This window comes from Musca autumnalis, unplaced genomic scaffold, assembly GCF_047663935.1.
Source record: "Musca autumnalis isolate F117 unplaced genomic scaffold, ASM4766393v1 scaffold_5, whole genome shotgun sequence".
NCBI lineage: Eukaryota > Metazoa > Arthropoda > Insecta > Diptera > Muscidae > Musca > Musca autumnalis.
Window position 1 is genome coordinate 103,634,414 of NW_027412088.1, and position 16,358 is coordinate 103,650,771.

The window sequence follows — 16,358 nt, forward strand, 5'->3', positions numbered from 1 at the left end:
AGCGAAAAATCAAAGGTGTAATTCCCAGAAAAATATATGCCCTCAGGAGGAAATCTTAAATTTATCTCCAATATTGGATGAATCCCCATCCACGTCCAGTGGTATTACCCACTCTACGCCTAACTCTTCCATAATTTGTATTGGGAGTGATACTGATAGTGACAGTGATGTTATGATCTAATATTGCAAAAATATTGTGTTTAAATAATATGTTTAATTGTTCATTTTAACTTGTTCTGTATGCCGTTTAAATGTACATTAATAAAATTTACTATTAAATGGACCATGTAATATTTCAGACTGAATTTTGTCCTAAATTACTTATATAATAGTTTTTACCCACAATTTGGGTAAATACCTGGGTATTTACCCATTTTTACCCAATATGCCCAAAATAATGGGTATTTACCATTTGGGTATTTACCCATTTCCCATCTCTAACAGTGAAGACATTCTGAGGTTTAAATTGTTCCGAATTGCGTTACCAAAATTGGTAAACAGCTTTTAATGTTGAAAAAGACACTGGGATATTCCAATTTCCAATATATGGAATTTTATTTTCATGCCAGATATTTCTGCTTCTGATGGACATATTTCAAGGAGGGAGCTTGATAATGAAACTTATATTTGGTGTATTAAATACATGTACAATGCTAATCAAGAAGACCAGGAAAGCTTTCAATCAGTACCAAATAGATGTCGACAGTAGTCAAATATAAAATTAAATATTAATTCTTTTGGTTCAGTTGGCCTTAAGTCATTTGGTATAAAAGCCAGAAAGGTGAAAACTTTAGTATCTCCCAAAAAGAAACGTTTGGGAGTGAAAAGCTTATGCACAGGGGTAGGGTATCACATAGTCGGCCCCGTCCCAACTATAGCCTCTGCTCACTTGTATAAAGTTAATTCAGGGGAAGTGGTGTAGGATATCTCATGGTCGGCCCCGTCCGGCTATAGCCCTCTCTTACTTGTTTACTAATTTATATCTGCCGCAGTAACATCTTGGTGTGGAATGTTGGGAAGTTTATCTTTCAAACCCCTATTTAACATCTCTCAGTTCGTTCTTTTGGCATTGCGGAAACATTTCATTGGGAAAAATTTTTCAGATATGTTGAAAAGTATCCAATTGTGATCTTAGAAAAACTTCTTATCGGATACTGTCCACACATCTATTTCTATTTTTCGTCTATCGGATACTGTCCAAATAGCTATTTCTATTTGTCATCTATCGGATACCATAAGGGGCGCGTCGCGTTTCTGATTCCTGGGATTGTACTGAGCAAAAAAGTCTACTGGAGCTTATGTCTACGGTGAAAATCGAGCCTCCCGATTTTAACTTCAAGTCTTTTATCTACGTTTTTTGGATATTTTGGTATATAACAGCCAAACCATTGAGATTTTCGATCCAACGCTATGACAAAAATTGCAACCAAGACAATAATTAAGAACCCTCTAGTACTATGCAAAAGCATTGGAACGCTCCTTCATGTCGATAAATGACACTGTGCTACAAAAGTTTACCACAAAAATATTTGAGCGTTCTGATGCAAAAATTCTGTCGTGTTGGGGTTGGTTGGTTCCTTTAGGTCACTTTGTTTTTTTGTGGTGGTTTCTAAGATTTTCAAGTTTTAACGGGCATAACTTCTTATTTTTCACAACGGAATGATCCTATTGATCAATTTTTCCTTTTAAAGGGGTGAATAATATTTTTCGAACAAGCTTTTATTTTTTAAATCGGTTTACCAATGCCTATGTTATAGTGATTGAAGTGTGAAAAATGCACAAAAAACGCGGAAATGCGTTTCCTCGTACTCTACGCCGATTAGAAGATACCAAACAGTATAATTATTTATTTTCACCTAAAAGGAAATTAAGTTAGCTTCCGAAAATGGAAAAAAACTAACGAAATCGGTTGGAACATACATGGATTATGAAAATTTTTGTGTTTTAACTTTGTGATTTTTATGCCAGTCGGCCTCTCCGTCTGTCTTTGGTATAGCCCCCATATAATGGAACCTACCGATTTAAGATATTTTGATGTTTTTATCTTTATTTTTTGGCCGAATTAACTATTATGTGACCCAGTGACCAAGAACGCCTATAAACATGGGTCCACGTTTTGGTATAGCCCCTAGCTAATACGCGCTGAAAACGTGGCTAAAAACGTAAAAATATATCAAATATATCCAAAATTGAAATGTTTTTTGTTTTGTTCAATATTTATTTTAAAATTGTGAGAAATTCATTTAAGCTTTTTGTGCGTTTTTTCACACTTCAACCACTATAACTTAGCCATTTGTTATACAGTTTAAAATAGCCTGTTCGAAAGATTTTATTATCCCCTTTAAAATCCGTTGTGAAAAAAGAAGTTATGCTCGTTTAAACTTGAAAATCTTAGAGATCCCATTTTTCGCTACATTTACCGTTATAAAAAAAAAAACAAAATGACCCATTGGTACCTATCGAATTTTTGCATCAGAACGTTTGAATATTTCTCTGGTAAAATGTTGTAGCACAGTGTAATTTATCGATATTTTCCTAAAAATTTGCATTGTCTGAAGGAGCGATGCTCTAGAGAGTTCTTAATTATTGTCTTGCCTACATTTTTTGTCTTAATTTCATTGGTTTGGCTGTTGTGTGCCAAAATATCCAAAAACTTGGTTAAAATAACTTCAACTCAAAATCGGGGGCTGGGTTTTCACCGTAGACATATGCTCTGGTAGGCTTTTATACTCAGTACAATCCCAGGAATTAGAAACGCGACTCGCCCATTAAGATTTTTTCTTCCCACCTTGACCGGAAATTATGTCAGTTAAAAATGTTGTTTAGCGTTACGTAAAGCTATTTTAAAGGGGTTTAAGTTGATTATATATACAATATTGACACAAAGTACATATATTCAATAAACAGATCTTAATATTTAAGATACCAGTTTGAAGTTTAGAACAGGGTATAATATATTAATCCTTGGATGTTTAGAATTGAAAATTAACCATAGTCAACCACATTCGGTATAGTCCCCGTACAAAAGTTCAGCCCGGTATTTTTGAAGTTTTTAACAAAATTCTTTAACATGATTGATTGCCTCCATTACTAAAAAATCTTTGAAATGAATACTTATATAGGTTTCGACCAAACTATTTCTTGTTTGGCATTTTATGTTCTAATTCCCACAGAAAATTGCTAATATAGACCCACGTTTTCGTATCGAAAGATTTTCAGTATTTTGAAGCTATCATCCTAATTTTTAAAAATATCGTCTGCAATATGGATTTTGGAAATACTTTTGGTACGACAAAGTCCATGCTGAAAGTGTTCAAAATAGATCAACGTTTGAATACAGGGATTGCATTCGTGAATATGTCGAATGGAGATATACACTGTTTATGTGGTGGAGGATATAAACAGTTCGACCCGAACACAACGCCTTTTCTTATTCGTTAAATTACATATCCAGATATCACACACTAAATTCCCATCAAAAAAGTTTTGTGTTATTTTTGCCTCAATTTAACGCATTTTGGCCACGAGGACAAACACAGTTTAATGTTATTTGTATACCAATTATTAATTAATTGAAATAAATACATTCAATAAGAAGAATAACTCAAATCCAGGTCCAGGTTAGACTTGTATCGAATATTTCCAATCGAAAATTGTCTACGTCTCCTTTTTTTTCAAAACTGGTTGTATATCCAGCTATTTTGAGAAAATAATATAATTTTTTGTCACAAAAACACCAAAACTTGTCTACGAGAATATTTATCACTTCTGTCGGCACAGCGGAGGCAAAGTTATGAAAATTCATAGCTATTGTTTTCTGGAAAACTATTAAAAATGTATCAATCGGATTTACCGACAGAGATATACCCTCAACATGTTTGAGTTGAGAGTTTTATGTACAGACAGATCGAAAACGGGCTACATAACCAAAATTTCTTTATTAAAAATCGTTTAGTCAGGGAGTTTCAGAATTTCGTGTCCTTTGTTGGACGTATAAACTTTGCTACAAGAATATCTTAACATTTGGGAGGTACCACTTCACGATTGTGGGCATTGCGAATAAATGCATATGTTGTGTTTATAAATTTGATTTCGACAAAAGTGCAAAACTTTTGCACCAGATAGAATGGACCGATATAGTCCATTTTGGAAGTGGACCTAATTTTGAAAGTCATTGCTTTTGATAGAATTCGTGTCAAGCGGTCATTTTATATGGTCAACGTACTTGTTATACATATGTATGTCTGGAAGAAATTTTACGAGGTTCAAAGTTTCAGTGAAAACGGATATTTTAAATATTGTGTGGGAGGTACCTGAAGGAGTACCTAAAGGAGCGGAGATGATTTATCGTTAGCATATAGGCTGAAGGAGGAATGCACAATACAAATTACAGCAGATTCAAATGTATATTTATATTTTTAATAAATATGTACTTTGAAATTGTTAATGTATTTTCATCAAGTTAGCTTTGAATAATTATATCGAATTTTCCATATTTGTTCATTATTAATTGTATGTCATTCGATAAAAACTTATTATAAAATAAACACGTTTCTACAAAATATAAATCGTGTCCCTACACAAATACCATATAACCAGGGCTGTCAGATATGGCGATTTCTTGCCAAACGTTACGATTTTTCAATGCATTTGGGGACTTTATTTTTGACTGGCGACATTGCGATATTTGCGAAATTCCCTATTCCTTCCCTTCATTTTTTATCTTGTTGTATCCCCTCATACCAATTGCGGATATTATTCGAATGTTCGGCACAACTTTCGAAAACGATATCACATTCGAAGAATTGGCAAATGTTTTTCGGGTGTACACAAGCACGTTGTTCTTTTGTTCGTCAAAAGTTTAAAAACGATATCGTTTTCGAACATTTGGCGAATGTTTTTTCTTCACAAGAAAAATTGTTTCGAGAAACATTTTTTACTCTGAAAATTTTTTTGCTTCAAAAAAAAAATTGTTTGTAAAAAATTCCCATTTGCTTTTTTCAAATAATTTCGATATAAATGCTACGTATAATATATACAATAAGTGTTGATAAAGACAACATATGGGTAGGTTGCCAAACACAAGACAACAATGTTTATCAACAGTTACATATCGAGTCGCAAACATAAAGAAATAAAAACGGAAAAGGTACATAACAGAAACATCAAGAAACTCCACAAAAAATGTTTTTCGCCACTATCGTAAAAACTATCATCTTTCATTCGCTAATAATATTATTAACGATATTCGAATTCGAAGGTTTTCCTGCCACAAACTGAGCGACGAATGAATCGTTTTCAATTCGGTCTCGTGTATCGTTTTCGAACAAAATATCCGCAAAACTATCGAAAAACATTCGAAAACGAATCGTTTGCGATAGCAATGGTATCGGGGGATTATATGAGGCAGTAAATACTTAATTCAATTTGCACAAAAATCCAAGTGTGTGAATATGGCTTAACATATTTTTATAACATCCATCATAGTATGACGGGTTTATTAAATTTGTAATTCCGTTTGTAACGCATCGAAATAATCATTTGCGACCCTACGCAGACCGCCCGGTTTAATTTTTTGAACGACTTAGCTATAATTTGGCATTAAGGGTCCCCAATGGTCAAATGACACATTATAGCTTATTCGGTCAGAAAATTTAACTAAACAGCTTCAAATCTGCCGTTTCGTTATACGGGACCTATTCCAAAACGCGGATCAAGTTCACAATTTTTGATGAGAAGTTTCTTGGCCACTATGAACACTAAATGCCAAATTCTAGCCAATACTGTCAAAATATCTGAAATCAGGCGGCATTGTTATATAGATCCAATACAAAACGTCGGTCGCTATAGCGCATCTTCGAATTTGACTTGCCTGCAAACAAAAGAGGCATCTGTGCAAACTTGTAGTATCTAATCTAAATTTTTCTGGAAGATCGACTCAGAATTTCACTCTGATATACAATATATACTCTTGTGCCAGACACTGAAAACAACACATGACAATGTTTTAGCATTTAGGAGAGATCGGAGGTGAAGGAGCTCCCTTTCTCCCTTCTTACCCATAAGCTCAAAACATTTTCATGGAAATTTTCATAGTCTGGCACAAGACATACTTTTTTATTTTTTCATTGCGTTACAAACTATAAAAACAGACTTAATAACTTTTAAAATAAACTGAAGAGTCTTCGGTTTGGCGATTTTTAACACTTGATTTGGCGATTTAGGTAGAAAATAATCTGACAACCCTGCATATAACCAATGTTTGGGCATTAATTTCGTTTGCGGCTTTTTCAGCTATAACTTTCTTAATGATAGGGAAAATTTAGGTGGGTGTTCTACTTATAGCTGATATAAGCACTTTATGACGCACAACAATACATTTTTCTCCATTATTTTCTTCTACTATTTAGCAACTCCTTGGAAAACCTTTGATACGTCGTACATAATGTCCAATAGAAATGTCATTTCATGCACTTCTAATCCGCACAATACTGAACTCGTATTTTTTTTAAATACATAATTAATTTAAAGCTTCAATACCTTCGTATTCACTACAGAATTCCCCGACCCTGTATTATTTAATAATGAAATGACATGGCATAAAGAAGTAATTCAGATTTTACTGGAAGCTTCTATCAAAATGAGCATTCAAAAAAAACCTTACATATTTCTTAGACAACTTGTTAATAAAGTACATTTTCAGTACAGAATCTTCAGAACAATATAAGTTTTCTAATTAATTTCTCCTTAGAGCTTAATGATCGTTTATTTTTGCAAGTGAAAAAGGAAAGCCGAAGATTCGTACCCACACAACCACCATGTTGCATGTTTCGCCTTTGGTATAGGCTCGTCAGACATATCGGCTGTGGAGAGGCTTCTTTGTCATCGAACCTTTCTTCTTTCAAATGCAATTTTTTTACAAAAAAAAATGGGTATTTGCCCATTTAGTTGTGCTTTAATGACAAACGCTTTGCGCTTTGAAAGTAATGACTTTGGCTCTGAATATTGAAAATGATCTTCGCCCTAATAGGCAAAATTTTCAAATAAATAAAATCAGCTGAGCCAGGCTGGAGTTTGAACCTACGTCCTTGAAAAACGCAAAAAAAGGTGTTGTCACGGCGTGTTTGAGTTCAAAGCCCTGGCCATCCTTATCCCAATCTCTCCAGTGTCTCCACTCCATCCTCTGATATCGAGAGGACTAGACCAATGTCGTGCTTTGATATTGTTAAAGTTACGAAGTTTTTCGGCAATTCACACACACACGACCCGAACGCAACGAAAGAGCACACAAATGTTTTGTTTTTGTTTTGCAGCATGCGTGCATACAACGTTACTAACACACTGTCAAAAGTTGCAAATATTGAGAATTTTGTGTGCCCTCTTCTTGGTCGCCTATGGACTAGACTCCTGCTGTTGTTGTTGGGTTGCACAGTGGCGATTACGGACCACTCGTCCAATAGAACATTTTTGTTCGTCTTTGCCATATGTTTGTGAGCAACTTTGGGCTATGAGTGTAGTTTGTTTTATAATTTTCAAGACAAAGATACACATTCATACAGTTATACTAAACCGCACACGTTTTGTACGAAGATAATGCATAACTTTTGCTATTTATGTTGGTTTTGGCCCAAAAGTTTGTAACATATTGCAGTAATGGTCGTACACCCGTACCAAAATGAATGTCTCCACGAGATGAGTCGATCTGGCTATGTGTGTTCGTCTGTCAGTCCATCTAAACGTTGTAATCACGCTACCGGTTGTAATTTGTATCGGATTGTTTTATTTGTAGATAGGTCAAGTCCGAAGATGGGCTACATCCGACTACCATATAACGGTACGACCGATTTCAGGTGTTTTAAATAGAGGACAGTCTAGTTCCTAGTTCATTGAAAGTACGAATACGTAGATTTTTGATACAATCAGTGAGTAGTTACGTGAATAATTTGAAAAATTAAGCTTACAAATCACAGAGATTTTCAAATATTTACTCTTCGAATCATAGAAACAATAGGATTGAAAATTGTAGGGGACACTTGGATGCTTTGAAATAATCAAATTTACCCCAAGTTTACTCGGACCACTACCTTGTTGCAGCAAAGGCACGTACCCGTACCCAACACGAGAGTTAGACATCGCACAGTGGCCGCTGCCATTGGCCAAAATTAAAAAAATGAAAGTCTAATTTTTGGTACCAAATGTGCTCATATCTACTCCTAACATGTTAAATTTATCTAAAATAAATTTATTATAAATTACTTCTTACTGTACTCTTTGAGAATAGCATTAAAATAGAGAAATTTTAACAGGTTGGATTTCGAGGTGAATTCAGTGCAAAAGTTAGGTGAAAGTAAAAGATAATTGTCAAACTAAATGAACTCTATATTGACCAAATTTAATTCGAGTATTGAAAAACAATGTATTAACATAATTTTTGTAGTTTTATGTTTGTTAATTTTTGGGATTCATTATAGAATACATGTATTGACTGAAGGACTTTTGTAATGTCATTTCCTCAGTATAATTAAATTTCATGTAAAGTTTTAGTTCTTTTCCACTCTTTCAACCCACGAAATTGTTTTTAAAAGATCAGTAATAGTCTAAAGATGTTCAAAGTATCAGTTGCATCTTTCCGCATCTTTGGAACAAGTTCCCAAAATACTAAAGAAAACCTTTCAGGGTGTTTTTGTCATTTTTCAAATGTGCTGGTTATACATTTAAATTTTTTAAATATATATGTAGAAGAAACATTGTGTGGTTCAGTTATATGAAGGATACGTCAAAATGTGGTGTTCAATGTAAAATTTCGTAAATTGGACCATTTTGATTGATTATTACGGCTAGAACTCTAAAAATACCGAATATTGGGCGGTACCGATTTATGGGGACAACATTAAAGGGTGGACCTACATTAATCGACAATTTTCTGGAAGTAGTCTACCTCCAGGAAAGATTAAGTGGCATTTCGGCCATTTTGAATTAATAATTTATATAAAGCCTTCAAAATTCCGAAAATCGGGCGGTACCATAATATGGGGACCATATCAAAATGGTCCACATTTCAAAAATTTTTTGGAAAAAGGGTTTCTAACACTAGGGAATACCGATAGCCAAATTTTAACCAATTTCATTGAAAGATGTGGTCAAGACCCCTAAAATGCCAGAAATCAGGGGTCGCCGTTCTATGGAGGTATACCTAAAGTTGGACCTATATTGATTCTGTTGCTTTTTTATTTGTGTTGCTAAACTAACCTTTACTGAAATTTTCGTATTGATATCTGTACAGGAAGTAGTTTTGGCCGCTCTTCCCATACACAGCATATTCCACTCAACTAGCCCAATTTCTTAATCAAAGCACTTCTCGTCCCGATAACATTTCAGTACAATGGCAAAGTATTGCCCATTCCATGCAAACAGCCGCAAAATCCGTACTAGTATACCAGAGACCTCCACCGAGAAATCAATGGTATGATCAGGAGTGGCGTGCTGCTACCGAAGAGAAAAATGCGACATATAGGGCTACTCTACAATCAGTAGCGACGTGTAGCGCACGAGAGAGGTATCTGGAGAATCGGAGAGAGGAGAAACGTGTTTTCCGCAGGAAAAAGAGAGAAATGGGAAAGCTAGAGTGTGAAAAAATCGAGATGTACAGAAGCGGGAGTGAAGTCCGAAAGTTCTACCAAAGAGTAAAACATCAAATTGATGGTTTTGGTACAGGCACATCCTCCTGTAGAGACCAGCAAGGTAATTTGGCAAATAATACAGATTGTGTGCTCAGGATATGAAAAGAACATTTTTTCAAACTGTTGGTGTCCAATAGCATAAGTAAGCATAGTAAGGCATAAGTACTCTCCCTATTGCCTGCAAGATATTAACAGGGATATTATGCGAACGACTAAAGCCTATGGTCAATAAAATAATTTGACCAATTGGAATTAGAAATGGCAAGTCCACCATTGACCAGATATTTACGCTGCGGCAAATCCTGGAGAAGTCCCAAGACACCTACCACCTTTTTGTCGATTATAAGGCAGCCTTCGGCAGCCCCCTACGCCCAAAGGTATTCCAAGCCATGTCTGAATTTGGTCTCCCCGCAATGCTCATACGACTTTTTTAGATGACTTTAACTTATACTAGGACCTCAGTTAAAATAGGAAAGAACCTATCCGAAGAGTTTGGTACCAAAAGAGGTCTCAGACAAGGAGACAGCCTTTCGTGTGATCTCTACAACATCCTGCTGTAAAGGGTTATACGAGAGTCAAAAGAAGGGGCACTATCTACACCAATAGCCACATGTTACTTGCTTATGCTGATGATATAGACATCATGAGACGATCAGTAAAAGAAGTAAGTGAAACCTTTATGAAGGTCGAAAAAGAATCTGCTAAAGTGGGTCTGGCGGTAAACGGCGGGAAGACCAAATTGATGTGGTCGACGCGCAATGCGTCCATTGAGCTCGGACCAACTGTTGAAGTTGGTTCCTATAATTTTGAGGTAGTAAAAGACTTCGTCAACCTCGGCACTGCCGTAAACACAACAAACGACATCAGTTTTGAAATAAAAAGAAGAATTGTATTGGCCAACAGATGCTACTTTGACTTAAGTAAGCAGTTTAAAAACAAAGCCACATCTCGTCTAACAAAAATAACGCTTTACAAAACACTGATACTACCCGTGCTGATGTATGGTTCCGAAGCCTGAGTACTTGCGCAAGCAGACATGGCAGTGATTGGTGTGTTTGAGAGAAAAATTCTTCGAAAATTCTACGGACCAATCTGCTTTGACCGTGAATATCGACGTCGCACATTGGGGCAAGATTCCAAAAAACGGAGATTAATTCAGGGAAGCATTTGGGTGATAAAATCGTAATATTTTTCGAATGTTTACACCTCTATCAATATAACGGAACACAGTTTTGGTGAAAATTATGGGATTGGAGATGCATATTCGAAGCCCTCATAAATGGCTACCATAAAAACTATGAAGTGTTTTTACGGTTTTGTCTACATTTCTTATTTGATAATTCTAAAATCTTCCAATATGCTTAATTATTAGTTAAGCTAATATTTGGCAAAAAATTATAAAGTTAGGCCAATATTTTCGTGTAGCTCGCATACAAGGGTATCTCCCGATTTTATGTTTTTTTCGGGGGTCTTGATCACATTTTTTAGTATATTTATCTGTAAATTAGAATTTATAGTTCTGAATGCCTAAGAATTCATCGTGCGAAAATCGTGCGATTTCATTCTAAATTATATACACCAAAAAATTTAATTTTTTACTGTGCTCTTCAAATTATTAAAAATTCTTTAACTTTAACTCAGTGTAACTGTAAAAGTAAACAATATATGATCTTGACATTTTGGTTAGAGACTTAGAATTTTGTAACATATTACCATGTAACGACATTTATACCAAGAAGCCGAATTTATTATACCCTCCACCATAGTATGGAGGGTATATTAAGTTTGTTTTTCCGTTTGTAACGCATTGAAATACTCATTTGCGACCCTATAAAGTATATATATTCTTGATCCGTCCGTCCGTCTGTGGTAATCACTCTAGCATCCACAAAAATGGAGATAGAACGCTGAAATTTTGGGAAAACGCGTCTTTTGTTTGCAGGCAGATCAAGTTCGATGATGGGCTATATCGGTCCACGTTTTGGTATAGCCCCCATATAACGGTACCCCCCGATTTACGGTATTTTGCCGTTTTTAGCTACATTTTCAGACCGATTTAGCTATAATTTGACATTTAGGGCTCTTAAGTGCCAATAAACTTATATAAGAAAAGTTGTGGACATAGGACAACGTTTTGGTATAGCCCCCATATAACGGTACCCCCCGATTTACGGTATTTTGACGTTTTTAGCTACATTTTCTGACCGATTTAGCTATAATTTGACATTTAGGGTTCTTAAGTATCAATAAACTTATATAACAAAACTTGTGGACATATGTCAACGTTTTGGTATAGCCCCCATATAACGGTACCCCCCGATTTAAGGTATTTTGACGTTTTTAGCTAAATTTTCAGACCGATGTGGCTATAATTTGACATTTAGGGTTCTTAAGTGTTTCAGACCGATTTAGCTATAAATTGACATTTAGGGTTCTTAAATGTCAATAAACTTATATAACTAGTGGACATAGGTCCATGTACCTCCCGATTTTCGGTATTTTGAGAATTTTATCTACAAGTTCTAACCCAATTATCTGCAATTTGAACATTTGACATTTGAAGTTCTTAGTGGTCACAACACCTCTCCATCAAAAATTGTCAGCATAGTTCCATGTTCGGATATAGCTCCCATATAACGGTACCTCCCAATTTTCAGTAATTTTGCAATTTAAGCTACAATTTTTAACTGAACTAACTGTAATTTGACATTTAAAGGTTGTAGTTGTCAACTCACATCCGCATCAACAATTTTCAACATAGCCCCAATATAACGATACTTCCCGATTTTCGGTACTTTGAGGATTTTACTTAAAATGTTTAACCAACGTAAGTCCATGTTTTGGTATAGTCCCAAAACAAACCTCCGGATTCTCCGTACCTTAGCTTTATTTTTTGGGCGAACTTTCTGTAATTTGAAATTTAAAAGCCAACAAAAATTCTGCAACAAAAATTGTTAATTTAAGTTCATATTTTCGTATAGCCCACATACTTCCGAACTAGCTGTTAATGACATTTGAAGTTCCCACGTTATGTACCGATTTTCGGTATTTTGAAGATTCTAGCTGCAATTTTTAACCGAATTAGGAGTTATTTGACATTAAAGGCTCCCATCAAAAACTGTCAACATAGGTCCATGTTTTTTTATTATAACCCCTATATAACGGTACCTCCCAATTTCATATGGTATAACTCAAAATGCGCAAGCAAGACGCAAGTTTTGTTTGCGCAATATCAAAGACAACAACCAAGAGAAAAATGCAAAAAAATTTCTCACGACCTTCTCGATACTCTTTTTGTTTAATACTCCAATACATTTCAAAATTATGCAAAATCTGGACACATTTTGACGAATTTTTTAAACACATTTCTACAAGACTTTTTCAGAACATTTTTTTTCCTAAAATGTGAAGAATTACATCTGTTTGAAATATCCATTTTAAAAATGCCAAGTTTATGTAGCAAAAACTACGTTATGGCGATTTAAAAGCTGCAAAATTTAATACTTTTCACAAGTTTCTTAAATTTTAAAAATATGTTCAACTTTAACACTGTGCTACACGAAAAGTAAACAACATACGACTTTTCTATTTTGGCTAGTGAGGTAGAATTTTGTAGTCGTTAACCCTGTCAAGACAGATTATCAAAAATTTGTGTTTCAATTTTTCAATTAAGACTCGTTTTTTGAATCTTGCCCCAACGTGCGTCGCATGAACCACGAGCTGTATCTGCTATACCACGACATCAATATAGTTAAACGTTTCAAGAGGCAATGATTGCGTTGGCTAGGCCATATCATAAGAATGAGCGATGATGAATACGCTAAAAAAGGCGTTTAAATACGGGCTACATGGCGGTACACGCAGAACTGGCAGGCCAAGGCTGGGATGGAGTGAACAAGTATAAAAAGGGACACGGTATTCCAAAAAACAAAGCAACAATCAGAGAGAATTGGAGATCTTTTCTTATTTCGGCTTATGAAACAGATGTTTTGTTATGGACCAGCTAAGTAAGTAAGTACCCCTAGTGTAACGGAGTTTACCGGGTCTACTAGTTGTTTAAAAAATGTTATTATATGAGGTGTATAATATTCAGGGATTTATTTTAACGCTGACACATTCATACATACTTACTACTACTAAATACTATTTCAAATGTCACACACATTAATTCTAATCTTAAACAAAAACTTCAATAGTGAGATGTACATAAATCTGCCAATGCGCATGCTGCACAAACAAGCAATGCGTTTTTCTGTCTTCTCTTAACCCCGTATCACTTTTAACATCCCAACACAACGTCCGTCCTTTGAGGTAGCGAACATTATTTAATGAGATTTCCTGTTCTTCTTCTCTTCTTCTTCGTCGTATTTAGGCAAATCTTTGGCAGCTTCAGCTACAGCAGTAATTTCGGGATTAATGATGCTGCCGTGTGGAACGAAACCATTTTTGCCAGCTGTATAGAAAACTTCGACTTCTTCACCGGCATCGTTAATGTATTTGTAGGAACCCTTGATTTCTAAGGCTTCATCATCGGTACCTTCATCAACAATGGTGGCCTTTTCGTCGCGGGTGCTGCCATCGGCTGTTTCATAGGAAACTTGATAAGATCCATTGTCGTTTTTGGTAATTTCGGACTTTAAGATTTCTACGACTTCTTTTTCTTCTTTTTCCTTAACAGGAGCGGCGAAGGCCAAAGCAGCGATGCATGCGAATACTACCACCTGAAAGAGAGATAAATAGGACAAATATTATGTTTATGTGGGCACTGCTGGACACAAATAAAGATTGTGTTTTTTCCAATGCACAGAAAATTGTAAAACTTTTTAAATTTGAAGAATGCAAAAAATAAAAAAAAACATATTATTGCACTTTCTGGATAGTTTCTGTAAACGTATCAGGAACAAACAATCCCGGAATCAGGTCGCTTAAAAATTACGACAGAAAAATATTAAACAAAAATAGGTGGATTTCTTCATGGTCGGACGATGTTTTGTCGAACAGGAGTTTTTACAAATATTTATGGTCAATTATTAACATTCGATTCGCAGGAAATATACTCGTAAGGTAACATTACGGTATCTGATACTACTACACGTTGTGGCTTACTGATCCGATAATAACAAGTTGTTATATCATTAAAAACAAATTAAACATATTTTTATAACACACTGTGGCACAAAAAATTTAGTTTCTTCTTCGACAATTTCCAATTACTAAGGGCACATCTTATCACATTTTTTTATTTTCACTTAATTTGTTTGTCCTTGCTTTGTTCCTTTTGAACTGACTATTCCACAAAATTATAGTTTTATCCAATCATTTGCCAGTTGATTTCTTAATCGATCTGGGAGCTTAAAAAACACTTACAAATTTGAACATTTTGTTAGAATTGATTTTCTTATCGTTTTGAATACTTGAACGAAAGTGATGTCAATCTTTTGAAAGAGTCCAGCTTTTATACTTTTATCAAAAACGACTGAAGAATCTGGAGATTATTTAAGCATGCAAAACATGATCGCCATCCTGTCGAAAAGTACATACATAAAGTTATTTCGCTAACGAAAATTGTTGGCCAAAACACAAACAAAACAAATTAATACATAGAATTTGTTCTTCCATAGAAACAGATCACTCTCTGTTGGCCTCATCATAAGCAAGAATTGAAAATTAAAATTCAAGAACGTGATGCTATGAAACGAAAATGTCAGGGTTGATTTGAAGTGCTAACTAAAAATATGTATATGCATCTTAAATCCATAACTTTGTATGGGAACTGCTCTGGGCACTAGAGAGCTTTAATAAAGCCTGTTTCATTTCACTTTAAATTTGTTAAATTATGACTCCGGTTTTTTTATTGGGTGACACTAATATATCACTTTCGATATAACTAAATTTTCACCTACGTAGGCAACCTTGTTAGGGCGGTATAAGGTAGCACCTATAAACATGCTCAACTGGCACGCTTATATGCACGCCATCAAAATAATCTTTTTGTTTCTTTTTCTTTATTTCTTTATACCTACGTAAAATAATTATATGTGCAAACTAATATTGTGATATTTATCGTTGAAAACAAAATATATTTCCAATATTATTTTTACATTGTAGTTAGTGCTTACGATTGCTTTTAAAATATAAAAGAAAAAATGCGTTTTTATTAATTTCATATTAGAGAAAAATAATTTATAAAAAAATTGTCATAGAAAATAATTATATGTGCAATAACGAAAATTTTTAAAAAAATTGATAATAATGAACAAAATTTTTGTACATTTAACATGATATTGTATTGTCCTTGTGGATTAGGACTTGCTGTAGCCTTCGTCTCATAGGACCGACTAGGTTTCTTAAGGTGTTAGTGGTGATATACTCCCATTCCGCCAATAATGCACATTTCAATGCTTTCAGCTTCGAGCACTCCTTTGACTTCGCGAAAACTTTGGCGGATAGTATGCCCCGAAGGTCTTCAATGGGTTTTTGGCCATGAGTTATAGCTGGCCACTCCAATAACCGTACATTTCGTGCCTTTAAAAATTTTTTTTAGGTCCAACAGGGTGATTCGGGGCAATATCCTGCTGGAAAGTCCAATTTTATCCGGACAGTTCTCCAGCAAAATCTATTAAGTTGTTCTTTAACAACTACATTTATGTTCCGGCACTCATTTTTGTCGGAACAAAA

At 34.9% G+C, this 16,358-nt stretch overlaps 1 protein-coding gene across 1 annotated transcript; it reads right to left on the minus strand.

The window, feature by feature from the left end:
• Positions 1–13,794: 13,794 nt before the first annotated feature.
• On the minus strand, positions 13,795–15,073 carry LOC141386518 (larval cuticle protein 65Ag1-like). Its single transcript, XM_073955115.1, has 2 exons — positions 15,048–15,073; positions 13,795–14,401 (listed from the first exon to the last, which is right to left on the minus strand). Exons 1-2 carry the CDS (start codon positions 15,057–15,059, stop codon positions 14,006–14,008), a joined length of 408 nt encoding a protein of 135 aa, XP_073811216.1. The 5' UTR covers positions 15,060–15,073; the 3' UTR covers positions 13,795–14,005.
• Positions 15,074–16,358: the final 1,285 nt, after the last annotated feature.